At 45.1% G+C, this 27940-nt stretch overlaps 1 protein-coding gene across 2 annotated transcripts in view; it reads left to right on the top strand.

Annotated features, from left to right (window-relative positions):
- Window positions 1–19684, top strand: part of VSIG10L (V-set and immunoglobulin domain containing 10 like) — a 28360-nt gene extending 8676 nt beyond the window's left edge. The window contains exons 2-11 of one of the 2 annotated variants that reach the window (XM_032228609.1): window positions 1396–1725; window positions 2574–2837; window positions 4545–4832; window positions 8774–9031; window positions 10793–11068; window positions 13145–13432; window positions 15153–15266; window positions 16311–16369; window positions 17404–17532; window positions 19529–19684. In XM_032228609.1, coding sequence (XP_032084500.1) covers window positions 1396–1725; window positions 2574–2837; window positions 4545–4832; window positions 8774–9031; window positions 10793–11068; window positions 13145–13432; window positions 15153–15266; window positions 16311–16369; window positions 17404–17532; window positions 19529–19612 — 2090 coding nt within the window. In that variant the 3' untranslated portion in view covers window positions 19613–19684. Of the gene's footprint in view, window positions 1–1395; window positions 1726–2573; window positions 2838–4544; window positions 4833–8773; window positions 9032–10792; window positions 11069–13144; window positions 13433–15152; window positions 15267–16310; window positions 16370–17403; window positions 17533–19525 lie in introns of both variants that reach the window. The other variant, XM_032228608.1, reaches the window with a different exon arrangement.
- The last annotated feature ends 8256 nt before the right edge of the window (window positions 19685–27940 follow it).

Below are 27940 nucleotides of genomic sequence, written 5' to 3'. Positions count from 1 at the left end.
TTTGTGAAACTGGCCATTTTGAGGGAAACAAAGGGCAAGTTGATTATACTTAAACAAGATTTAAGGCCAACGTTTTTAGGCTTGGGACCACTGCTCCCTTCCAGGGAGCGCAACATCATGATACCAAATCCAGCCAGTTTTAAATGGGACCACACGGGCAGCAATATTTTGAAGCTGCCTTCCCAAGCTTAGTTCTTTTCGAGATAATGATGCCTGAATGTTGACGTTTGTACATGTTTTTTTTTAAAAAAAAAACCTAGACATTTGGCAAGAGCCAGCCAGGTCGTGTGGTTGATTATCCATTTTATAAATGTGTTATTTGTGTGAACCTGGAACAGGGAAGTTATCTCTCTTCCAGAGTCTATAAGCAGTCTTTATGTTTTTTTGATGGCTCATGGAAGGACAAAAATAATTCGGTGGGTGTCAGGGTAGGGAGTTGATGGACAAAGTGGAAGGAATCTAAGAAAATCTATGTGTTGATTTGCTTATTTATTTATTTATAATCACACAAATAGAACCTATTGCTCGAGGATAGTCACTTATTTAAATTGGTGTTGCTTGGATTTACGGGCTCGGACGCAGATGGGGGAAGATGTTTTGATGCCTGCTGCAAAAACTCCATGGCTGTTAGGAAGTTATTTAAAAAGTAAATAACCGACCATTTGCTTGAATGAGGGGTGAAGAGAGGAGTGGCTTTATATCATAATGGGGAGATGATTAATACAAGGGAGAACTGATCCATCCAACTGTGTGGCTGGGCTATGAGGGCTTTGTCTAGCTTCCTATCCACCCAAAATTCTCCACTTAATTCCCATTTAATTGTAACGTTACCTTTTTATAGGAGTCATTTCCCCTCTGCAAGGGCTACCATATCTGGGCAGCAAAAATCAGAATGGCAATAGCACTAAGACTTATATACCTGTGCTTTTACAGCCCTCTCTAAGCGGTTTACACATGTCAGCATCTTGTTATCCGAGTCCTCATTTTACCGACCTCGGAAGGATGGAAGGCTGAGTCAACTTTGAGCTCTGTCAGGATCGAACTCCAGACAGTGGGCAGAGTCAGCCTGCAATATTGCATTCTGAGCACCGCGCCACACGGCTTTAAACGCTAGAGCAGGGGTGTCCAAACTTGGGAACTTTAAGACTTGTGGACTTCCAACTCCCAGAATTCCCATGGCTGGGGAGTTCTGGGAGTTGAAGTCCACAAGTCTTAAAGTTCCCAAGTTTGGACACCCCTGTGCAGGGCTACAAAGAACTCTTGGCTGCCCTCAGGTGGTCGTGAAGATTTTTGCAGCCCAGACAAGGTCGCCCCATCCCATTGCAACGATTGTTGTGTTTCCATTATTAGCAGAGAAAAGTATATTGACTGCTTGCTTGTTCTTTCTGTTTCCAGCCCCTTTATTCCCCGTTCTATCTTCATTCCCTCGGCCTGTGCTTCTTGGGAATTCTGTTTCTCTCCCCATTCCATTCCCTTTACCCTCTGCTCAGGGCGAAATTATTATCATCTGGAGAAGGAATGCAACCGTCCTGGCATCAGGAAACCTGCGTCCTAATTTTACAGTGAAGGTAGATGGCAGCTTCCAGTCTCGGTTCAGCGTGGACCCCGTGAATGGCAACCTCAATATTTCTGACCTGAGGACCGTGGATTCCGGCATCTATTCAGTGGAGATCTTCCCCCTGGGGAGTGTTGCCCGCAAGGGAAACATCACTATTAGAGTTTACGGTGAGCTGGACCAAGTTTTAATGCCATTGCTGTGAAGCTGATTTCTTTGGTGCCGCTAATATCTCAAGCTCCTGATCTTGCTAGCTAGCCAAATCTTCTGATTCCTCTCTTTTTAATTTTTGCTCTGTCAAAAATTGGAAGCCAATAATTGTTAGGGTTGAACCTCTGTCCCCAACAGCTGTGGGTTGGCACACCAATCGTCAGCAATTCAGGGAGCTATAAGTCATATATTCTTCTCCCCAGCCCCGTGCCACAAACATGGTTAACAAAACACATTTCTGCGTCCACGTAGCCTCACATGCTACATCCAAAAGAATGCACCGATTAACATTAACAGAGTTGGAAGGGACCTTGTAGGTCATCTAGTCCAGCCCTTCACCCAAGCAGGAGACCTGATACCGTTTCTGACAGGTGGCAGTCCAGTCTCTTCTTGAAAGCCTCCAGTGATGAAGCTCCCACAACTCCTGAAGGCAACTTCTGTTCCGTTTGTTTGATTGCTCTCACTGTCAGGAAATTCCTCCTTATTTCCAGGTGGAATCTCTCATTCATGTGATATCCCAGGCTCACAAACATGCAAGAGACTTCTGAAATCTCACAGCAATCACAAATGACCTGATCCCCATCTTAACCTTAATCTCCTTTCCTGTGGGAACACTCTTCCTAAGTTCTGGCCATCCTGGTTTGCTGCTTGCCTTAGTTGCATGAAGAAATGCAAAAAAATTCTTAACTTTCATATAAGCAGGTCACTTCATTAACTCGGGGGACATTTCTTGAGAGACCTTGCCTTGTTGGTTTCCCCCTCCCCCCCCCAAATGCAATGGATAGCTCATACCTGTGTGTTTCTTTAGAGAAGGTGGGCAACATCCATGTGGACCCGTCATCTGTCAAAGTGACAGAAGGAAGCGGTACAGTGACTTTCAACTGCTCTCCCGTCCATGGTTTTGTCTCCTGGACCAAGGATGGTCACCGTCTGGAGGATAATCCCCGATATTTGCGTTCATCTGGCTCCCTGGAAATTAGAGACCCTCAGCGGACAGATGCTGGTGTCTACACTTGTACCATCTCCAACCCCTTTGGCAATGCCACCAGTACTGCCAACCTTACTGTCTATTGTGAGTACCCCCCTGCCATACTGATTTTCACATGTTTTGTTTGATAAAGCTGTAGAATTGTAAAGTTAAACGGACCATTTAAGCCAGTGGATGTAATTCCTTGGCTGATGGCCCTGCTTGGGCAAATCTTATGAATGGGAGCCGAACCTCCCGGTTGCACAAATTTACCGTTAAAAACTTTTTTCCTAACGTTCCATTGGTACCCACCAGAGGTGGTATTCAGCCGGTTTGGACCGGTTTACCCAAACCAGTAGTGGAAATTGCAGGTGTGCCCGCCCACTTGCCTCGGCTCTACGCCTTCCTATTTAGGCATGTTTTCAAGCCGCGTGCATGCATGCAAGCCACACGCGCGAGCAAAGCGCATGCACGGACTGCCGTGCGAATGCGCTGACGGGCTGACATTTGCGAACCGGTAGAGAAGGTAAGTGAATACCCCCTCCATGGTAGCCACCATGCAAAGGATAGGATGGAACTACTTTGTCTGTCCCTGAAGTTGGCACCTCCTTTCTCTGAATGTTTTGGGAAGAAGGAAGTTCCAACCAAAGCAGATATTCCAAGCCTGGCAATAAACTCTTTGTGTTTCACAGGGACAGAAGTTATGGTTGCTTTTCTATAGATAAATAGTTCTCCGTCAAATTAAGTAGCTCCATGCCTCAATAAGGTCGTGGCCTGGGTGTAATGGTATGTGAGAATGACCTTGGGAGTGGAGGAAGAAGAGATTGCTGCCTAGGGAACGGTCAGATTAGAAGCAGCACAATCCAAGGCTACGTAGTAGGTGGGGTGTTGGCTCAAAAGGGATCCTCCCTAGTTTCTCTGGGGCAAAGGAGATGGGAGGAAAAATCGTACTTTCAGACTTGCAAAGTTCCATTAGTGTAACCTTACCATAGAAGTGAAGAAGCTTCTTGGATAAGAAGCGAAACGTCTCCCGGCAAAAACAAAGAAAATCCAATTGCCTTTTGAAAAAAAAAAAAAAAAAGCACCTTCTGGGAGACTTAAAATAGAATTCATAAAGTAGAATTCGGTCATTTGGTTGTTTTTCCTGTCTGATCAACACTGGGATGACCAATGCCGGAAAGATAAACCAGGGGTGATATTCAGCCGGTTCTGTATCGATTCTGGCGAAATTTTGAGTCGTTTGGATAACCAGCAAATGTCACCTCTGGCTGGCCCTGCCCCCATCTATTCTCTGCCTCCCAAGTCCCAGCTGATCGGCTGGGTCTTCTTCTGTTGCCCTGCGCAGGAGAATGGAGCTGGAAAGCAGGTTAGTGGGATGGGAAGGACTGGGGATTTTAGCAGTTAGACTTATATACCGCTTCATAGGGCTTTCAGCCCTCTCTAAGCGGTTTACAGAGTCAGCATATTGCCCCCAACAACAATCCAGGTACTCATTTTACCCACCTCGGAAGGATGGAAGGCTGAGTCAACCCTGAGCCGGTGAGATTTGAACAGCCGAACTGCAGAACTGCAGTCAGCTGAAGTAGCTTGCAGTGCTGCATTTAACCACTGTGCCACCTCGGCTCTTCAGTATCCTTCTGCTGCCAAGCCCACCAAGCCACACCACGCCTACCAAGCCACGCCCGCAGAGGCGGTAGTAAATAATTTTGAATCCCACCACTATCCAGGGCCCTGCAGATGAGCCCGACAGGTTGTATCTAAACCAACACATGTTGCATGAATTATAGTTAACGTTCTTTTGCTTCCACCCAGATGGTCCCGAGACCCCAACAATTACCGTCTCGTCCTCTGAGCAAGATTCAAGCACAGGGAGTTTTGTGCTGGTGAACAGCACTGTCAATCTCACATGTTTGGCACCTTCCAACCCGCCGGCAAAGATCTACTGGAACGTGGCCGACAATACGGACCTCGACGTCCCTTCCTCACCTGTTCTGCAGCTCCAGAGAGTGCAGCTGAATCAGGGGGGCCTGTATTCCTGCCTGGCGATCAATCAGGAGACGAAGCTACAAATTCGTAACACCCGTCGTATCAACGTTGTCCGTTAGTTGACTTTGCCTTGGTCTTTCTTCCCTGCTGTGGTTGGGGGAGGGGGGGTGTCTAGAAGACATGAGCAGGGGAAGGTTGGAGGGGAGAAAGGAAAGTTGGAGGGGGGTGAAAGAAAGGGTGTATGGAGGGTTGAAGTGGTATATTGGGTTTGTATTTTGGGGAGTATTTTTGACAAGGATGGCTGTGTTTATTGCTCAATGTTATATGGCCCCGGTTATGCACAGTATACATGTGACTGTTGAAATGAAAATGAAAATAAACATATTTGAACCACAAGACATGAGCACATGGGGGCCTGAAACATATTTCTGGAAAGGTTTGCAGATAGTCCTCTAGGTACGACCATAATTGAGCCCTGAATTTCCATTGCTAGGCGAGACAGTTGTCAAGTGAGTTTTGCCTCCTTTCACGACCTTTCTTGCTCCAGCTGTTAATAGCAGTAGCAATAGCAGTTAAGACTTATATACCGCTTCATAGGGCTTTCAGCCCTCTCTAAGCGGTTTACAGAGTCAGCATATTGCCCCCACAGTCTGGGTCCTCATTTCACCCATCTCGGAAGGATGGAAGGCTGAGTCAACCTTGAGCCGGTGAGATTTGAACCGCTGAACTGCAGATAACAGTCAGCTGAAGTGGCCTGCAGTGCTGCACCCTAACCACTGCGCGGTTGTTAGGTTAGTAACACAGCTGTTAAGTGAATCTGGATTCCCCCTTGGCTTTGCTTGTCACGAGGTCGTGCATTCACTTTTGGGAACCGATATCGAAGGTAAATGAGTCCCACTAAGCTGTATATCGAAAAACCTATTGAAGGATGTCGTCATCTCTCCTTAGTCATCATCTAGTTACGATGACTAAGGAGGAAGTTTGCCTGGAGTCAAAGAAACAAGAGATACAATTGTTTACTTTCATCTCTCTGCCATCTTTATACCACTTATAAACTTATCTTATATACCACTTACAGCCCTCTCTAAGCAGTTTGCAGAGTCAGTTTTATTGTCCAACAATCTGGCTCCTCATTCCCCCCCCACCTCGGAAGGATGGAAGACCGGAGTCAACCTTGAGCCTGGTGAGATTCGAACTGCCAAATTGCAGGCAGCCGGCAGTCAGCAGAAGTAGCCTGCAGTACTACACCACTGTGCCACCACGACAAAGACACATGGAAATGAAGCCCAGCGTTGCGAGCTGGGTTGATCCAAATTCATAGCGACTGTTTCCATGGATTTTTATCCCTCTTCTGATCCAGCTGAGCTGCACTATATACTGCTGCCATTGGAACAGAAAAAAATATCCCAGAACTCAGAATGACACTCCTATAAATCACCACCTTGAAATGGGTTCTGAGTTGGGGTGATTGCGGATGAGCTTTGGGAACATAAATGCGGCACGTTGTTAAGAATAATGTCCCTGCACTTTTCTGAGAGACGTTGAGTTGGTTGGACTGGTAGGAAAGATTGGAAATGCTGACTGCGAGTAACAGTGAGTTCTGGGAAGAGGAAAGTTAAGTGGCAATTGAGTTACGGGAACGAAAGTGTGAGTTTCGAGAAATGAACCAGCTTAGCTGTTCATCTCAATCTGCACCTGAGATTGTGAAGAATTCCAGATCAACTGCCTTCCATGGTCCTTCTTGGTTAACTCAGGTTTTGCGTCTTGCTCTGTCTTCCATCTTTGAACACAGTGGTGGGATTCAGCCGGTTCGCACCTATTCGGGAGAACCGGTTGTTATCTTTCTAAGCAGTTCAGAGAACCGGTTGTTGGAAGAAATCTCCTTTTGTTTTTTCCCCACTTTACAGGGCTAATCCTGTAAGGAAGGCAGGAAGGAAAAATTCTGGTGTTGTTTCTAGCCTAATCTTTACTGCCCTCCTTTCAGAAACTGCCTCTCCGGTTAACCTTCATCACATTGTAACAGTTAAGGTGAAGCGCCCATCGACGTGAGTGGCGTTGAGTTGACCGCGCCCACCCAGTCACATGGCCATCGAGCCACGCCTACCCAGCTGGTCATTAGGGCAGAGAACTGCTTGTTAAATTATTTAAATCCCACCACTGTTTGAACACCACAACCTTCACTCCAACCCATGGAACCCAACATAGGTTGTGTGATGTGCAGAGTCCTAATAAAACCTGCCCCTCTAATCAATTCTTGGAACTGGTTTTTAAAAGTAAGGCATGTGGTGGTCCATGGAAAGGAAGAGAGATGGAAAACATCAAGAGAAAAATAGCTCATAGGACAGTTTGCCCTAGATGTATGTATCTGCCCATGTATACATGTCATGAGTCAGGATATGTTGTGGTTATGTTTTTGGTTGTTTTAAGGGGAAGTGGAAATTCCCCACCTTCTACCTCCCTCCCCGGCCCCCCATAATATAATATTCTGGCTGAAATAAGGAAGTGCAGAGCAATGGTGGGTTTCAAAAATTGTTTGAACCTACTCTGTGGGTGTGGCCTCCTTTGTGGGAGTGGCTTGCCGCCCATGTGACCAGATATGAAGATGCCGACGACACTTGTCAGAACCACCTTAAATTACCTCACATACAGCACTGGCATGCATAAGAATATGATGTAAACTTGTTTTTTAAAAGGCATCTTTGGTTTGCGTTAAAACAACTTCAACACATGCAATGTTCTGATTGCACCACAAACGCAGTAGTCATCCTTACCTTTCACAGAGGCACTGAGTTTTATAAATATAGCATAATAGTGTAGAATAATCATATCCAAGGACCAGTGGGGGGTTTCAAAAAAATTTTGGAACCTCTTCTGTAGGTGTGGCCTGCTTTCTGGGTCCACTGGTGGAACCTCTTCTAACCCGTTCGGTAGATTTGACCAACCGGTTCTACCGAATAGGTGCGAACTGGTAGGAACCCACCTCTTGTGCAGAGGGAACCACTCATTGGCTTCTTTAGTCGCTAAAACGTTTTCCCCACTTCTGGAAGATTAAAGAAAATGGAGGGTCATTCTGCTATTTTTCCCCTTGGGGTATCGTAGGTAGAGAAGATTCTCAAAATACAGCGAGGAGAAGCTACCTGGAAGGCATCCTCCTTGCTCAATAATCTAAGATTATTCTCACGATCATCTGCAAATCAAATGTGTGGTGTGTTTTTTTTTTCTTCCATTATATACACAGTGATTTTAAACACCCTCCCCAACCCTCTTTGCTTGCCTTCCGCAATCCAACTTACGGAAGGCTGCTTTATAGGGAAAGATTACAGCAGGTTAGGCAGCAGCCCCCCAAATATTTTATAGCAAGAGTTCATCCTGCCAGCATTTTGGAAAAATTAAGCGGTCTTCCTAAGAATTGCTCAACGCAAGGGGTGGGCTGCTGGGAGTTCGCAGGGGTTCGGGAGAACCTCTAGCTAAGATTCTGTGCGATTTGGAGAACCCCAAAATCCCACTCCTGGATGGCCCCGCCCACCCCACCCCTCCCAGGAGTCCCCATGCGGCCCGTTTTGGATGCAGGGAAGTGCAGGTCGCGCAGGGAGGCTTGGGGAGGGCAAAAAAATAGGCCTACCGGAAATTTAGGAAGGCTGGAAACAGGTGTGTCTGTTTCCAGCCTCCGGAGCTTGGGGAGGCCATTTTCACCCTCTCGGAGGCTCGAGGAGAGTCTCCGGGGCCCGGGGAGGGCAAAAACGCCCACCTCCCCCTGCTGTGGTGCAGGAAGTCGACTAGTCCATGCCCACCATGGCCACACCCACCCAGCAACCGGGCAGAGAACCCCTTGCTAAAAGTTGCGCCAGCCCCTTTTCCCTCAGTCACGCCACACCTGATGCTCAACATGACAGAAATGGTTCATACAAGTATATCAAGCTCTAGCATTTTGCCTACCTGGTTTGCCTCGTTTTCCCCCCAATGCTATTCTGAGTCCAAATAAGTGCACGAATGAATACTCATCCCCTTCTCTCTCTCTCTCTCTCTCTCTCTCTTTTTTTGTTACTCCTCTCCAGAAGCTCCTTGGGGATCCCCTCTTTGTTCCATGACATCGGTGCAAAATGATTCCGCCTTACTTTTCACCTGCTCCTGGACCGGAGGGTCGCCTGCTCCTAATCTCACTTTCCAGGGACTCCCTGTGAGCAAGACGGAAATCGGTGCCTCTAAATTGCAGAGCTTGCTGGTCCCCCCTTTCCCTGCTGGGATCAGTGGCACCAAAGTTACTTGTTTGGGTCGCCATATAACTGGGCAAGCTAACTGCACCTTGCTTCCAGGTGAGCTGAAGAAAACCACTGATCTGATGTGTCCTGTCTAAAAGGGCAGGTGATGGGATTGGGATGATGGGTTAGCAAAGGTGCTTAATTAACAATTATTTCACCCAGTTGAACCTCACCAATGTGAGGTTGGATACGAACCCTCCTAATCCTTTCATAAGGGCCTAAAGACCTGATTCTGCCAGCTGGCCAGGCCCCAATGGGGGAACAATACAGTGGAGAGGGTTGATCAAATTATGACAGATGCCACCTTCCCCCATTCCACCCCTGGCCTCCTCACATGCCCTTTAATTTTAATTTTTAATCCTTGGTTTTAATTTAGCACTAGCACTTAGACTTACATACCGCTTTACGGTGCTTTTACAGCCCTCTCTAAGCGGTTTACAGAGTCAGCATATTGCCCCCAACAATCTGGGTCCTCATTTTAGCCCCCTTGGAAGGATGGAAGGATGAGTCAACCTGGAACCTGGTGAGATTTGAACTGCCGAACTGCAGCTAGCAGTCAGCTGAAGTAGCCAACAGTACTGCACTCTAACCACTGCGCCACCTCAGCTCTTTATTTCTTCAAGTTTTAATGTATTTTTTTATGATTGTAAAGCCACCCACAATCTTACACATAAGGTAAGATGGACAGCCAATATACCAACAGCAATAGCACTTAGACTTGTATACCGCTTTACAGTGCCTTACAGCCTTCTCTAACTGGTTTACAGAGTCAGCCTATTGCCCCCAACAATCTGGCTCCTCATTTTTACCCACCTCGGAAGGATGGAAGGCTGAGTTAACTTTGAGCCGGTCAGGATCGAACTGCTGGCAATGAGCAGAATTCGCCTGCAAAACTGCATTCTAATCACTGGGCCACCATGGATGGATGGATGGGGATAGATGATAGATAGATAGATAGATAGATAGATAGATAGATAGATAGATAGATAGATAGATAGATAGATAGATGATAGATAGATAGATAGATAGATAGATAGATAGATAGATGATAGATAGATGATAGATTGATAGAGATAGATGATAGATAGAAAGATAGATAGATGATAGCTAGCTAGCTAGCTAGCTAGGTAGGTAGGTAGGTAGGTAGGTAGGTAGGTAGGTAGGTAGGTAGGTAGACAGACAGACAGACGACAGAAACAGGCAGATAAATAAATAAAAAATAAGTGAGCCCCTGATCTGAGGAAAATGGAGGTTATTATGAAGTTATGAAGTAATTAGTTCTTCATCCTGATTTAATTCAAAAAGTTGCAGTTCTGAAGATCAGTGGGACTAATTCCCTTATTTGTTGGCCTGGAAAACCTTGGAAGAAAATAAAAACAAAAGAGGCAAGGGCAATCGTAAAATAGAAAAATCCTTGAAATGAACCATCCCATAGAACAAAACAAGCATCCCATTTAGTGGTGGGATTCAAAATTGTTCACTACTGGTTCTGTGGGTGTCACTTGGTGGGCGTGGCATGGCTTGCTGGGCGTGGCAGGGGAAGGATACTGTAAAATCTCAATTCTCTCCCTATCAGCTGGGACTCGGGTGGCAGAGAATAGATGAGGGCGGGGCCAGCCAGAGGTAGTATTTACTGGTTCCCCGAACTACTCAAAATTTCCCCTAACGGTTCTCCAGAACTGGTCAGAACCTGCTGAATACCAAAACTGATCCCATTCCTGGTCTTCAAATCTGAGCTAGGTGCTGGTGTAATGTTTAACTCATAACGGTCCCAATTCTGACTTTGTTTCTCATCTGTGTCTTCCCCTTCTCCAGAAGCCCCCTCAGGGGTTACATTGTCATTCCAGGCATCCAGTGACCCCAGAGGACTGGTGACTATGCAGCTGCATTGCCAAGGCACCTTCAATCCTGTGGAAATTGAATGGTTTAAAGATAAGCAGTCCCTGATTCCTGCCGGAAGCCATTACCAGCTCAGTCCTGATAAAATGCATCTCACCATCTGGAATTTCACTGCTCCCCAGGATCTGGGAGATTACAGCACCATCTGCTCCAATCCACTGGGATCACGGGGATCTAACCTCACTATTATTGGTGAGCTATCCCCATGCAAGGAGAGACAATGCTAGACAAGTTATATTAGAACAGGTTGTGTTTGAATTTCTGTTTCCAAGCTAAGGCAGTTGTTAAGCGAATCGCACCAGATTTTGCAACCGTTGTGGGGTTTTTTTTTTTGCCTCAGTTGTTAAGCAAATCACTTCTGTTGTTAAGGGACTCATTCAGACATCTCCCATTAAGACTGTATTTGTCAGAAGATGGCTGGGAAAGTTACAAACGGTGATTGCACGACCCCAGGGAATGCTGAAACTGTCATAAGTACACCCAGTTGCCAATTTTGATCACGTGACCAGGGGGTTGCTATGATAGTCATAAGCGCGAGGAGCAGTCATCACTTTTTTCCAGTGATGTTGTAACTTTGAACGGTTGCTAAATTAAGTTTACTTGCACTTATTCGGAACATCAGTTTAGTTGATGTCAAACTGTAGGTCCTCTCTTTCTCATCAAATATCTGGTTTTTGGATAAGACCACAGTCTTAAACTCTCTGCTCTCTACTGTAAACCAGATTAATCCTGTAAACAGGATTACAGGCAGGGGTGGGTTCCTGCCAGTTCTAAGCTCTTCTATAGAAGAGGTTCCACAAATCTACAGTGCCGTTTAGAACCAGTTCCAGTTCCCTACCCCCACCCATCCGCACATCATCAAGATGAAGAGCAACAGGAGGAATTCTGGGAGTTGAAGTCCACAAGTCTTAAAGCTGTCGAGTGTGAACACCCCTGGGGTTTTATTTTTCTAAAGGGTTTGGGGTGCAAGGGTCTTGTAACTTGACAGCTTTAAGACTTGTGTGCTTCAAATGCCAGAGTTTCTGAGCCAACATTTTGGTTGCTAAACAAGAGCGTTGTTAAGTGAGTTTCACCACATTTTACAAGTTGGCCACGCCCACCCAGTCACATGGCTGGCAAGCCACTTCCACCTGGTCACATGGCTGGCAAGCCACTCCCACTCGGTCACATGACTGCCAAGCCACTCCCACAAAGCAGGCCACACCTACAGAAGAGGTTCTAAAATTTTTTGAAACCCACGACTGATTACAGGGTAGGAAGGGGTACTTTGAAAAAAAGAAAAGCCATAGCCATAATGTTTAATTCTTGAGACGCGTCTAAAATTAGAAGGTGTATATGGGTGTAATGAGAGAGAGTATGAATTAAGAAGTAAGGTTGCCAATTAGGAGTCTTCTTCAGTCTTCTCGTCGGGAAGCTCAGCACGGAGCAGAAGGAGGGTGTCCTCACAATTCACTTGCAAACTGAGCAGAGCTGAGAACTAGAGATAGGTGTAAACTTATCTAATGAGAATTTGAGCTTGGATCTCTCTGATTCCAACACATTCACTAGTATGTTATTAATTAATACGTTTATAAACTGTCACACTGGATGTCAGTCCTTCCCAGGTAAACCAGGCAGGAAATGTAAGTTAATTCTATTTTACTATAAAGCTGCATTAACAGAATCTTGCAATTCTGAAAGTACAGTTCTCCCAACATCACCCTTGCAGTCCAGTAATTTAGGGTATGTGTGTCCTTCCTAAGCTCTTTCTCCTTACGCTATGCAGCTGTGGGCTGTGCTGCCTCTTATCCAACTGTTCCAGGTGTCAGCAACCTGTGGCTCTGGAGCCGCATGTGGCTCTGGAGCCGCATGTGGCTCTGGAGCCGCATGTGGCTCTTTCGTTCCTCTGCTGCAGCTCCCTGTCGCTGGTCAGTTCCACAATTGATGGAGCTTTCGGTTAGGACAGGTAGAAGAAAAAGGATGCCGCGCTAGGAGGAGACTCTATGCTGGGGGAACCAGACTTTCGGTCGGCTTCAGAATTGAACGGGGGGCTTCTGGTTAGGACCTTTGTGGCTCTTTGAATGTTTAAGGTTGCCGACCCTTGGACTGTTCCCTTGGCAAAATTTCTTCATCCTTCTCCCAAGGTCATTCCCGCGTGCCATTACATCATGCTCTCGTCATGCGTTTGTAAGCCAACACACCATAGGTTTTAACTTGGGGAGGGTCTGATTGCTTGCATTTCATATTTATGTAAAAACAAACAAAGAGGGAGTTTGCTTCTCTTGGCAGGCCCCTCGATCTCTGACTGGACTTTGTCAAGTGGACCCCATCCAGGCACTGCCACTCTGGCTTGGACGGTCCCGAATGGATCAGTGGTGACCAGTTTTGTGATTCAGATGCGAGGTCCGAAACAACACCGTTCTGCTGAGGAATGGAGTACAGTGGAAGTATTAGGAGCTGCCAACCGATCCACAACTGTTGTAGGACTGCAGCCCCAAACAACTTATGCTTTCCGGATAGTGCCTCATCTGGGATCCCAAGCTGGGAACGCCACTCAGATTCACACCCTCCACCCAGGTAGGTGCTCAGATTTAGTAGCTGCAGGGTTTGCAGGTGGTTTCGGGAATATATTACCAAACCACAATATGTAGATACTATCCTATCTTCACACATGCAAACCAACACTAATGACTTGGATTAACAAAAACAAAAGACTCTGTTGGAAGCTCTTATGCCTTAAAACTTCAAAAGCTGATAATATTTAAGAAGAACAACTTGTCTTTTGGGGAGAGACTGTCAGGGTTCCAAGGATGATCCCAGGTTGTATGTATGTATGTATGTATGTATGTATGTATGTATGTATGTATGTATGTATGTATGTATCTATCTATCTATCTATCTATCTATCTATCTATCTATCTATCTATCTATCTATCTATCTATCATCTATCTATCTATCCATCTCTCTCTCTCTCTCTCTCTCTCTCTCTCTATCTATCTATCTATCTCTATATCTATCTATCCCTCTCTCTCTCTCTCTCTCTCGCTATCTGTCTATCTATCTCTATATCTATCTATCTATCATCTTTATCTCTATCTATTTATCTCTATCTATCTCTATCTCTATCACTATTTCTATCTCTCTCTCTCTATCTATCTATCTATCTATCTATCTATCTCTATCTCTATCTCTATCTCTATCTATCTATCTATCTATCTATCTATCTATCTATCTATCTATCTATCTATCTATCTATATCTATATCTATATCTATATATCTCTATCTCTATCTATCTCTCTGACTCTATCTATCTATCTATCTATCTATCTATCTATCTATCTATCTATCTATCATCTATCTCTATCTTTTTCTCTCTCCCTCTCCCCCCCCCTCTCTCTGTATGTGTGTGTGTGTGTGTGTGTGTATAAGATATATTTCTCGATGTGATGACATCACTGAGAGCAATGGCAATTTCAGTTTTGTGGTCACATTAGTAAACTCAGCAAACTCTGATAAGTATTGAACAAATCCGCAGCTTTGATTCATTATGATGTTGTTAAAATCCAATAAAGCCAATTCAGTATAAGGACAATGCTTGCTGTGTACTTTAAACTCTTTTACAGTAATCATCAAAGTACGATTGAAGGAGCTCTGTATTTCTCCATGCTGCCAAAAAATCTTTAGGAAAAAATAACTTACCGGGATTCTGACCTCTTATGAAACTAGCTATAGATTTAAAAGCTCAGAATCTAACTTCACTTTTAGCATGAAATTTGGGGATAGAACAATGTCCCAAGTCATCTGATAAAAAGAAGCTCTTAGTGGAACAAACCTCCTGTCTTAAACCACCCACCCAAATCTGGCTATTTCTACTTTTAACACAATGCAGAGTGTTTGGAAAATCTAGCACAGTGTTTTTTTTTAATCTGCATAATTTTAAGACATGTGGACTTCAACCTCCAGAATTCCCCAGCCAACATGCTGAGCAGGGAATTCTGGGTGTTGAAGACCAGACAGCTTAAAATTGCTGAGATTGAGAAACATTGATTTAGGATTTCGAGGAAGCATTACATGGACGGATCGCTGGATCTGAAATATTTCTGAGTCGACTGATTCTTGGAACGGTGGCCCTAACTAGTTCCACATTGGAGTTCAAAATTAAAAAAGGAAGCATGAATTGAGTTGGATTCAATCTTGCACAATGAATATGAAATTTAGAAGCTATTACCAAATAACAGAGCTTAGAACTCCGCATGAGCTCAAATCTGGGTCCTCTTGCTTCCTCTACTTTTCAGATTCATATCTGAGTGGCGGGGCCATTGCTGGGATTGTGATTGGCTGCATTTTTGGGGTGCTCCTGATCGTTGCGCTCCTCTTCTTGGTGATCTGGCTGGTCTGCCTTCGGAGAGGTGAGTGGGGCAGGAGGAGGCCAGTCAGAAATAAAGCTGAATTCACTGATAATCTGAGCTCAATCAGTCAGGAAACCATTGGCCATTATCATCTCTTCTATGTCAGGGGTGTCAAACTCAATTTCATTGAGAGCCACATCACGGTTTTGTTTGACCTTGGGGGTGGAGTAACAGGGGGGCATGGCCTGGGTGGGTGTGTCCAGGGTGGGCGTGGCCACCTTGACATCATTCTGTGCTACTGTGTTGCAATATTTTCAGGGGGAGGCTTATTTTTGGGGAAGGGCTTATTTTAGTTCATATGCTCAAAAGCCCGATTGGGCTTATTTTCCGGGGAGATCTTATTGTAATTGTAATTGTAATTTAATAAATTTATATGCTGCCCAATCCCGTAGGACTCCGGGCGACTTACAAAATACAAGACTAAAAAGATAAAAAGTTAAAAAATAGGGAAAAAGAAATATAAATTTAATAACAACACACCATACACTCAATCTAGGTGGGGCTGGACCTCGTTCATGAGGTCAACAGCCCCAGGCCTGCCAGAATAGCCAGGTTTTAGTGGCTTTTCAGAAGGCCGGGAGAGTGGTAAGGGTCCGGATCTCTGCGGGTAGATCGTTCCACAGGGCCGGAGCAGCTACAGAGAAGGCCCTCCCCCGAGGGGTCGCCAGCCGGCATTGCCCGGTCGACAGCACCCGGAGAAGGCCCAACCTGTGAGATCTTATCGGCCGTTGGGAATTATGTGGCAGGAGGCAGTCTCTCAGATATCCGGGTCCTAGGCCATGTAGGGCTTTAAAGGTGTTAACCAGCACCTTGAAGCATGTTCGGAGACCGATAGGAAGCCAGTGCAGCTCGCGGAGGATAGGTGTAACATGGGTGTATCTAGGTACACCCGATATCGCTCGCGCGGCTGTTTTTTTCAGGGAAACTGGGTAAGTCAAGAGTTCTAATTCCCAGTGCCCAAAATACTGAGAACGTTGAATGAGGAAACAACTTGTTCTCATGGCCAAGTCAAAGCGATGTTTTGTCTGCCTTTACCCCTTGCAGCAAAGAAGAAAGCTCCACCCACGCCACCAGAGAACCAGCACCACTATCTGTCACGCCAGGTGAGACCAAAAGCGATGGGAGCATAATGAGAGACCGGGGGCAATCTGATAAAAACGGCAGATTGTTGCTCTGTGAAACTCACTGGGAAATGCCCATTTATAACGGCTCAGTCTTCTCGGCAGAAACGGGTTGTTGATCAAAGCAGTCAAGTAGAATTGACTCTCTGAGCACAGAGATTGTAGGGAATGTTTGTTTGCCCGGGAAAGAAAGGGAAAAGAACTTCTTGTACAGGTAGTCCTCGAATTACGTCTGTAGTAGAGACTTCCGGTGGCACCGTAGGCGTTGAAGGACGCTCCTGTGAGAACACCAGCCCCTTGATTGCGTCAAAGCTGCTAGAACAGCATAAATCAGAGTTGAAAACTCTCCCCTTGGAAAAAGAGGGAGAGGTGAGCAGCCAGGCAAGGGTAGAGCTCCCCTAGACCCCCAGGAGCAATTCTGGGGCTCGAAGGGTGAGAGCCCCCCAGCAGCCCGACAGAGCTCTGCATCTGGGACGCTTCTGCTGTAGCAGAACAAAATGTCGCCACCATCCCTGCAATCAACGTTTTAATTTACACTTGAATAAGAAGCAGGTAGAGCAAAGACAGGAGTGATTATAATTGTGAATTACATCTGTAGTTGAGCCACAGTTTCAGTTGTTGTGACAGTCATGAACTGGCTCATCCTGTGACCAACTCAATCACATTGCCCCCTTTTTTTGCCACGGTTATTAAGGAATAGGATAGAATAACAGAGTTGAAAGTCCAACCCCCTGCTTAGGCAGGAAACCCTACACCATTTCAGACAAATGGTTGTCCAATCTCTTCTTTAAAACCTCCAGTGTTGAAGCCCCCACAACCTCTGGGGGCAAGTTGTTCCACCGATAATCATTCTCACTCTCAGGAAATTTCTCCTTAGTTCTAGGCTGCTTCTCTCTTTGATTAGTTTCCACCCATTGCAAGTCAATCCAACCTTCTAGGTGCAGAGTGACTTGGATGCATTGATATTAAAAGTCTCTTGATGCCTGTCCCCATGTTTTCTTTCAACTTGGCTTTAGTTCCCAAATGGGAGGAAAGTTGAGCCAAGAGACTCTTGGGATAATCCTCGATGGTCATCAGGAGAGTCAGACATCTATGCCATCACCTATGAGGAACATCTACACAGATATCTCAGCACAACCATCTTGGTAGGTCGTGTAATAAATATCTTGCTATGGATAATAGCTACTGCATTTCCCCGAAAATACAACCTACTCAGAAAGTAAGTCCTAGCTTGATTTTTACCCATGCACCCAACATAAGCCCTACCCCCCAAAAAAGCCCTAATTAAGACCCCACCCACTCCAGAGCAGTGGTGAAATCTAAATTTTCAACCACCGGTTCTGTGGGTGTGGCTTGGTGTGTGTGTGGGGTCATGTGATTGGGTGGGCATGGCCAACTTTTTTTTCACATTTTAAAGTATTTTTTCCCCGCCAGTTTGGGTGAATAGGCAGGAAAAAATGCTTTTAAAAGTGGAAGAAAAGGTTCCGTTGATCGCGTGGATCAGCTGTGAGCCACACGATCGTCGGAAGCTTTTTTTTTTTTTACTACCGGTTCGCAGAACTAGGGACAATTGTTTTTACCGGTTCCGCCGAACCAGGCTAAACCGGGATGATTTCACCCCTGCTCCAGGGCGCACGGGTAAAAATTAAGCTAGTGTGAGGATGGGGAGTATGGAGCTACTTACCTTCGGATAGTTGCAGCCAGGCCCTGCACACCTCGGCCCATTTCTTCTGCAGCTGGCAAGGCTATCCCGAAAGCCTCTGTAGCCAATAAGAGCTCTCCGGATCAATCCAGAGTTCTGTTATCGGCTGCAGAGGCCTTCGGGAAACCCTTGCCGGCTGCAGAAGAAGTGGGCCAATGTGTGCGAGGCGAGGCTGCAATTATCCAAAGCCAAAGAAGTTCCCGAAAGCCTCTTACAGCGAAAAGGAAGCCGGGAGAGACTCACGCAAGTGAGGTGAGTCAGTGGACGACATCCCCCCGAAAATAAGACCTGGTGCCTTTTTTGGCGGCAGAAAAAAAAGAGGGTCTTATTTTCGAAGAAACACAGTAGATGCGGTTGAAAGAAGAGCATTTCCTATTCAGATTCTCTGGTGTCCTGCCAGGCTCTCTGACCAACATAGACTTTAATGGGGAATTTCCCTTCCATTTCATTCTCCAAATACTATTCCCCTATTTCTCATTTATTCTGTAGGCAAATTAATTTCAAACACTCTCCTAAACGGAGAAACCAAGCGCTGCATACCAAGGGTTGGTATAATAATATCTTCTGAAATATTTTTTTTCTGGGAGACAGATTTTGATATCATGCCTGGTAAAGAGGACGGGGTTTTTGCACAGTAGTGAAATTCATTTTTTTAAAAAAATTACTGGGCCTGGCTTGGTGGGCGTGGCAGGAAAAGGATACTGCAAAATCCCCATTCCCTCCCCACTCTGGAGCCAGCCAGAGGTGATATTTACCAGTTCTCTGAATTACACAAATTTTCCGCTACCGGGTCTCCAGAACTGGTCAGAACCTTCTGAATTTCACCCCTGGTTTTGCAGTGCCCCACTATTGCCTTAAATGGATTGCTGTTGGAGCTGATGTTGTTTCAAATGCGATGGGTCCTTTGTGCTGCTTTACCCTTCCATCATTACTCACACACTACGTCTTCTTCTTTCTTTCTTTCTTTCTTTCTTTCTTTCTTTCTTTCTTTCTTTCTTTCTTTTCTGTTCCCTCTTTCCCCCCGTGCCACCTCTGAACGACAAGCCTGCCTTTTAACTTCAACTGGTTTTGCCTTGGTTCATTGAGCCAATTACAAAATCTGAGGGCCTGGCATGACTCCGCTAAGGATTTTAAAAAAACCTTGCTGAGAAATATTGCAACTTTTACAAAAAACAATTTCAGCTCCCCATAAAATTACTCTTTTTTTTTTTCCTGAGTAAAACGGACCTTGCCTCTAAGCTTGTATCAATACTCGGGTGCTCTCGGGGTTTGGTTGGTAATCACACAGTGGTCCCCTCTCCACAGAGATAGCCTTCCTCCACCTCTTTTCCCGAATGAAGCCCAAATTGTTGAGAGAAGAACGAAATCTGGTTTCTATCTCCATTCCAAACAGTTTTCTAATGACACTGTTGTTTCTCTTTCCCCCCGGTTCTAAGCAGCCTATCGGTATCAGGGAAGGCACTTCCTCTACCCCAACTGGGCGACCTGGCGCCAGGACTGTGCGGAATGCTACCCAAGTCTGAAATGGTGAAGAACACACCTGTTCTGACCGAGGCTTCCCAAGAGCATGAAGGAAACTCCTTGTCCCCACAAAAAACCCTTTTATTCATTGACTGTGAATTCTGCTCGTTCACATCCAGCAAAGTCTTTCAAGGGAGGATTTACAGTCACAGACCTTCTCTGGCTTGGAGAGCTGCCAGGCCGATATCTGCAGAACTTGGCCAGGAGTCTCAGAGAGTCGCGAACCAATGAAGCGAACTAATTTTCTCCTGCAAACTCCACTCCCCTTTCGCTCCTCTTTTATTTCCTCTGGGAGGGGCCACCTGTGGTTTTACTCCCAAGTTTACCCCTTTAGCTGTTTCCTTTCTTTAGCTGTTTCCTTCGTCTGGCAACTCTGCGCATGCGCACACTGGGAACAGGCTCCAGCTGTTCTTCTGCCTCACTGGTGTCTGACTCTGAAGGCAGCTGATAACTGGCATAGGGCTCTGCCCCCCCTCTCTGTCTCTGACACAGTCCTGATCAGAGCCTTCCCCAGACTCCAGGACTGGCCCATGTTCCTCCCCAACCTCCTCACTGTCTGAATCTGCTGCCAGCTCTGATGGCTGCTGGAGGGCCACAACAACACCCAGCCTTAATCTGGGTGAAGGGACTTGTGAAGATGACACTCAGTTGGTTATGGAATGGAAGTTGAAATGGAGCTTGTGAAAATCACACCCAGCCGTTTATAGCCGTTAAAATGAAACTTGTGAAGATCACACCCAGGCGGTTATGGTCACTAAAATGGAATTTGTGAAGATGACACCCAACTGGTTATAGTCACTGAAATGGAACTTGTGTGAAGACGATACCCAGGCGGTTAGATAGTCATTGAAATGGGATGCTGAGATCCTGAAATGGATTTTGCGCCTTCTTCTCTCAGCTTCCTTAGAAACCGACAGATGGATCCCCTCAGTATGAGATGTGAACTTCAACACTCTTGGCTGGAAATCTCACGCGCCTAGGTAAGAACCAGCAACCTTAGTCCTCTAAGAAGCATCTATTTTGCCTCCTCAAAATTTAGACAATTATGTTTGGGATACTGAGATTTCCGATTGGAGTTTTTGGAACAGAGCACCGCACAATGCAACCTGATTGGCTGGCCTCCGGTAAGACTTCTAGAGAGCTGCTGAATGGAGGGTGTGTTAGAATCCCTAAAGTTTGCTTTGCGGCCAAGGACAACGGACAATGCAAACTACACCATAGATCTTACAGCCAGGGAAGTGCTTGGATACAGTGGCAGGTAGGGGAAGATACGGCTGCCGTTGGATTGAGATGTGCCTTATTTTTCCAAAAACCATTTTATCACATGGAAGCTGCTTATGTTCTGAGGCCACACACCTGCCAAATCGCTCCGTTATCAAAAGACACGGGCCTGGAGCCTGGCCCAGTTTCTGTCTTGGAACCCAGTCAAGATCCCCTTTGTGGATACCAGGGGAAAACGACGGTGCTTTTAAAGCAGGAAAAGATGTGTCTTTCTGGCTTTTTTAAAAAATGTGAAGATGGAGCCCGTTCTTCAATTCTAAGATCGGTGGTTTTTCAACCTTGGTCAATTTAAGCGGTGTGGACTTCAACTCCCAGAAGTTGAAGTCCACTCTGCTTAAAATGAGCAGGGTTGAGAAATGCTGTTAAGATTACCAAATGGTCTGAGCTTTCCATGAATTCTTACAGCCCCACTCGACCTCTCCCCACCCCCCAACCCCGGCACTAAAGTGAGCCCCCCCCCCTTCAAATCCTCAGTATAAGGAGAAAAAAATCTGGGAGGGAGAGGTGGTGGTTGGAGTACGAAAGGGACAGACGGTGCAGTTGATTAACTCTTTCCAACCTAACACATTCTTTGCCCCAACTAGCCAGGAACTGGGGAAAAAATGCATAGTAGTGTTGGCCGGATTTAACAGACTTTCTGAACAGGTGAAGAGAGGGCGGTGCTTCCTGGTTTTGGCTGAGTTGGAGAAGGCAACACTGCCTCCTAGAGAGAGTAAGACAAAAATTGCAACGCCCTCATCTGGGATAGGTTTCAACCACCTGGAATGGTCGAAAACAGACAAGCTGGTCTTGATGTAAGGTGAGCTAGTTGAACCTCTTGGAAAGGATTCTGGAATTCTTAGTCTTTGTGATTCAGGGAAGGACTCATTAAAGAAGAGCCTCATACTGGGAACGATGGAGGGCAAAAGAAGAAGGGGACGACAGAGAATGAGGTGGCTGGATGGAGTCACTGAAGCAGCCAGCGTGAGCTTCAATGGACTCCAGAGGATGGGAGAGGACAGGAAGGCCTGGAGGAACGTTGTCCATGGGGTCGTGATGGGTGGGACGAAACTTTGCAACTAACAACAAAATATCTCTGAGGGCTTTAGAATCTAGGATCACAAAATATGTTTTGTGCAGTATGTGGTAGCGTGCGTAGAAATGAGAGTGCTCCATTTAATCCACTTGCAAGGGTCTTCTTTTGTCTAATAACTTTTTCCGTTGCAATGATAGAACCAGAGGAAGAAATCCTCAGTGTTGAGAAGAAGACCGAGAGGGATCCCATCCATGGTCATTCACGTTGGTTTTGTTCAATGAGGATGCAGGTCTCCTTTTCGTCATTAGCTTCAGCTTTTTTCTTTGTCAGCTAGAGGTAGTCCTCGACTTACGACCACAATAGAGCCCCAAAATCTATGCGGTCAAGTGAAACATTGGTTAAGTGAATTTTGCCGACAAAATTTCACAACAATTTCTTGCTCTGGTTGTTAAGTGAATCACTGCAGTGGATCAGTTAGATCACTTTTTTTCGGTGCTGTTGTAACTTTGGTCGCTGAACAAACTTGTAAGTCGAGGACTATCTGCAATCAGAAATTTCCAAAAATAAGAACCTCAATAATTCTTTGAAGAAGGGGGAAAGACCCACAATGACGTATCGAATGAACTGTCTGAGAACGTGTTGGGTTACTGTTCTGTAAAACTGACTCAAAATCCCCTTATAGCCAGCACAAAGGAGGCTGCTGTTGCAAGAAAATTAAAACTGTGTTAATATATAACACAGTTTTAATTTTCTTAGCAATACTACAGTTCCCTGGCGCCGGCATTAACGAGAGTACTTATTTGCTTCTGAAGAGCAATATGGAACACCTTTATTGAATTTTCCCCACAGTGGTGTAATTAAGGCGGAAGGAAGAGGACCCAACCTGGATAAAAGCAAAAAAAAAAAAGCCAAAACATGGGTACCAAAACTTTGTAAAGGTAAAGATTCCCCTCGCACGTCGTTCCCGACTCTAGGGGGCGGTGCTCATCTCCGTTTCAAAGCCGAAGAGCCACCGCTGTCCGAAGACGTCCCTGTGGTCATGTGGCTGGCATGACTAAATGCCAAAGATGCACAGAACACTGTTACCTTCCCACCAAAGATGGTTCCTATTTTTCTACTTGCATTTTTACCTGCTTTCGAACTGCTAGCTTGGCAGAAGCTGGGATGAGTAACGGGAGCTCACTCCGTTAGGCGGCGCTAGGGATTTGAACCGCCGAACTGCCAACCTTTCTGAGCGACAAGCTCAGCGTCTTAGCCACTGAGCCACCGCGTCCCTTTCTAGTACGAGAGTTTTTAGGTAACACATTCAATGGAAATTCCCAGGCAAGTAACTAAGGGGGAAAATCAGCTGGGGAGTGGGAGCAGAATCAGGATTGTGCCGGAGGAGAAGCAAGAATCAAACGGATCTAATAGGATCAAGATGCTGATTGGCGAGGTGGGATGTGAAAGTTTCAGCTGCTGCAGATTTCAAAATGGAAATGGTCTTGGGTGTTTTTGGGGTCCTACAGATGGACAGGGCCTATCGGAAGTACAGAAACTCAACTTGCAAACACAATTGTAACCAAAATTTCCATTGCTAAGCAAGGCGTGAAACATGCTCTGTTTAAAAACCTTTTTTCCACATTGTTAAGGAAATCACTACAGTTGTTAAGTGAATCACAGAACATTTAGGTCTTTCCTCATTGGTTAGAAGGTCTAGGAAGGTCACTTTATGGCAATCACATGACCCCAGGAAGTTGCAAACCTGATAAATACCTACTGGTTGCCAGGTACTTCAATTCTGGGAGTTGTAGTGCCACACAGCTTAAAGTTGCAGACCCACACTGCGTCTGCAAAATAAAACAGCTCCCTGCAATGAAGGAAACGCGCCAAGTGATACACACCCAGGAGAAAGAAGCCAATGGAAAGTTCACATCCGTCATTCAGTTTAACCATCTCGACTTTGGAAGCAAATCTCAAACACACGTATTTAAAGTCTAGCAGCATTATTGGGTGTGGAGAATGGTCCGTGGCTCTGGCTGTGTTATTTGTTCCATGGAAATTTCACCATGACAAAATGGCGGTTCATATCCATGGAGAAACGAGGTTCTTTATGACGACAGTGTTGCAAATAGTATTACAAACTGAGCAGAACTCCGAACATTTGAATGAAGATGCAAACTAACACTCAGCTAATTTTGACTTGTTCTAAAGGTTCCAAGGAGATATTTTCATCTATTTTTTTTTTAAATCAAAGTGTGTATTTTTTTTTAGAAAGGTACTTATTGAATTTTGTATTGTGGGGGAAAGGGGGGAATAAATATATATTTTAATATATTCATTTTTGTATGATTTTTTTTAAAAAAAATAGCAATAGCAATAGCAGTTAGACTTATATACCGCTTCATAGGGCTTTCAGCCCTCTCTAAGCGGTTTACAGAGTCAGCATATCGCCCCCACAGTCTGGGTCCTCATTTCACCCACCTCGGAAGGATGGAAAGCTGAGTCAACCTTGAGCCGGTGAGATTAGAACCGCTGAACTGCAGATAACAGTCAGCTGAAGTGGCCTTCAGTACTGCACCTTAACCACTGCGCCACCTCGGGCAGCTTAATGAGGAAGGGAGGCATGGCAGAAAGAATACATCGAATGAACAGTGTGGCAAAGAGAGGTGGGAAGCAGGTTACTGGCCATTGTTCTGACTGTGATGTCAAACGGGTCTAGGACAACTCGCTGTGGCCAACTTACCGCGGCTCTCTTGCCACGGCCATCTTGCTGCGGCGCATTCAACTTGCTGTGGGACAAATCGCTATGGTCAACTTGCGGTGGAACAATCCATGTGAGATAATTTCAAAGCTGTAAAGGTTATCCACCACTGTTCCTTCTACATTATTTCCATTTGTGTGGATGGGATGAATAGAAACGATGTCAAAGAAACAGTGGCAGATAATATTGATCACGTTGAGTTATGCCCAGTGGTTGGATTCAGCCAGTTCGCACCTTTCTAAGCCATTCGGAGAACTGGTTGTTTGAAGGAATCTCCTTTTGTTTTTTTCCAACTTTACAGGGCTAATCCTGTAAGGAAGGCAGGAAGGAAACATTCTGGTGTTGTTTCTAGCCAAATCTTTATTGCCCTGCTTACAGAAACTGCCTTTCCGGTTAACCCTTATTACATTGTTAACAGCTAAGGCAAAGCGTCCATCGACTGAGTGACCTTGAGTTGGCCACGCCCACCCAGTCACATGACCACCGAGCCCCACCTACCCAGATGATCATTAGGGCAGAGAACCGGTTGTTAAATTATTTGAATCCCACCACTGGTTATGCCGCATGGAATTATCTCATGGTGAGTTGTTCCGCAATGAGTGGGCCACAGCAAGATGGCTGCAGCTAGTCGGCTGTTGTGAGATATAATATAATAACAGAGTTGGAAGGAATTTGGGGGTCTTCTAATCCAAGCCCCTGCTCAGGCAGCAAACCCTGTACTGTTTCAGACAAACGGATGTCCGATCTCTTCTTAAAACTTCCAGTGTTGGAGCATTTACAATTCCTGGAGGCAAGTCGTTCCACTGATTTGTGATTGTTCTCACTTAGGAAAGTTCTCCTTAGTTCTAGGTTGCTTCTCTCCTTGATTAGTTTCCTTCCATTGCTATTACATATGCAACCTGAGCTTTTTCTCTTTCCTGCCTTTATGGCACCCGTTCTATTTATCTTTCTGCCCATATACACACAGCACAACTGATAGGCCGCAGTGGGTGTGCCAGACCGACCAAAACAATGGCACGAGGCTGTGAGCCCAATTGCTGGCGCACGATGCTCTCTCCTCATGAGATAGCGTCCTATTGTTTGGTCCTGCCCCACCTCCAAAAGATGAGCTTTTTGGTATTTAGCCCTGCTAATCTGGCCTGATGGCTGACTCCCTCCTGGCTCTTCAATCATTTTTTTGTTGCTTTTAAATGGGAACCGAGTTGAAAGCTAAATGAACAGTTGCTCTGCAATGGGCAATGGCTCTGATTGCAGGCAGCCTGGGGGGAGAAGAAGAGAGACAGAAAAAGGTAAAAACAGATCCAGCTGGACTTAAGTCGAGGGAAAGGTGTAGAAAGACTGATAGGACTTCTTCTGTTCTGGAGACGCACAGAGGACTTAGCGCAAGGCTTCCCAAACTTTTTCCTTCCATTATCCCAAAACTGCTGATCAGAAAGTCTCATGGATCATTAAGATACACGCAAAATGTTCCCCTTTGTGGGGAAAAGACCTGTGTTTTGCTCTTCCAGAATCACTGCTGAAGATTTCCTCCAATTGCTTTGCAGGCAAAGGATGTTTCTTGAAATCACAGTGAATAAAAGGGGTGTGGGTTGTTGTTGTTGTTGTTTTGCATTTTGTTTTTGCCAGCTTTAAATTGGCAGTAAACGAGACGAGTTCATCTCGGAGTGCGTTTGTGTATCCTTGTGTGTGGTACAGGAATAGTAATCTTCTTCCACTGATTCAACAAGATTGGATAATAAATTACAACCCGAGATTAATTCTTTGCACTGCAAAACCCATTTTGCTAATGTCCTATCAAGGAGAACACCGACCTTCCGGGAAAATTGTTTCCTCTGACATATATCTCTATATCTCTATCACTTTTTTCTTTCTATATACACACACTTTCTTCCATAATCTAGGAATTTCCTGGTCCAATCAATTTATTAATTCAATCCAACCTTGTTTAGCTTTTTAAGGTCAGCCAAGGTTACCCCGCTGTAGGAATTTCATTTATAGGATGTGATTAACTGAGAATAATAGCACCTACCATATATCTATCATTCTGTTTCAGTATTATGAGTGAGAAAGGAAAGGGAATTTATACTCAGGAGTCATCCTATGGGACAAATAATATTAAGCTGAGTGGAGGTACATTTTCTCTCCCTTATCCATATAGCAATAGCAATAGCAGTTAGACTTATATACCGCTTCATAGGGCTTTCAGCCCTCTCTAAGTGGTTTACAGAGTCAGCATATTGCCCCCAACAACAATCCAGGTCCTCATTTTACTCACCTCGGAAGGATGGAAGGCTGAGTCAACCCTGAGCCGGTGAGATTTGAACAGCCGAACTGTAGAACTACAGTCAGCTGAAGTAGCCTGCAGTGCTGCATTTAACCATATGGAGAATTCCAGGATAAAGGGGAATAAAAGTCTTGTGTTCCCGTTGTAGTTAAGTGCCCAGGCATCTATCTATATGGCTAATGTTCTTATTAAAACTTCATTTTCCAATCTGACCCTAAAGAGATCTGATTTGATGAAGCGATATAACTCTACATTAAATGCCATTTGTTCCTGGACTTTCTGCATTATTTAGGTTGTTAATAGCTTGGTGGTTTTGTTTTTTTCCTTTTGGATTTGAAAGGCATTTTAAAGACAACAAACATGTTATCTCTTTCATGCCAATTTTACCACCGCTGGGATGTGTAGTTAATGAAATGTTGAAAATTTCGATCAGGAATTCTCCCCACCAGCCTGTGCCTCCCATCCTTTAATTCTCAAATCCCTAAATTACATTTCTCATTTGTACGTGTTATTTTTTTCAATCCCCTTTTGAGGTCTACGGGAGCTCTCAACCTACAAATCTGGGCAAAATGGCTATTATCAGACCAACTCTCACCACATGAATCTGTTATATGCAGCATAGAAGTAACTAATATTAAAAAAAAAAGAATTTCTGACATGCAGAGTTGCGTTTGCTGCAGTGTCTGTCTGTATAACAAACAGATAATATGTAGGTAGAACTTGACTTACCTCTAGTTCGATGCCACGATTACAGTCATAAGTTGTGATATTTGTAAAGCAAGTCATCATGAGGCTGGACCTGATTTTGTAATCTTTTGGGGAGCAGTTCTTAAGCACATGAAATAGTCATTAAGCAATCCCATTGCTTAATGGGATGTTGTTGTATTTTTCTGGAAACTAGAAGTAAATGCCAGTTTTCAGAAATAAACTCCATAAAATCTTGCTCGTGTGACCTTAGGTAAAGGTAAATGTTCCCCTCGCACATATCTGCTAGTCACTCCCGACTC

Source organism: Thamnophis elegans, chromosome 12, assembly GCF_009769535.1.
Source record: "Thamnophis elegans isolate rThaEle1 chromosome 12, rThaEle1.pri, whole genome shotgun sequence".
NCBI classification, from domain to species: domain Eukaryota; kingdom Metazoa; phylum Chordata; class Lepidosauria; order Squamata; family Colubridae; genus Thamnophis; species Thamnophis elegans.
Note: the sequence above shows the minus strand (reverse complement) of the source record. Positions and strands in the feature narration are given on the sequence as shown.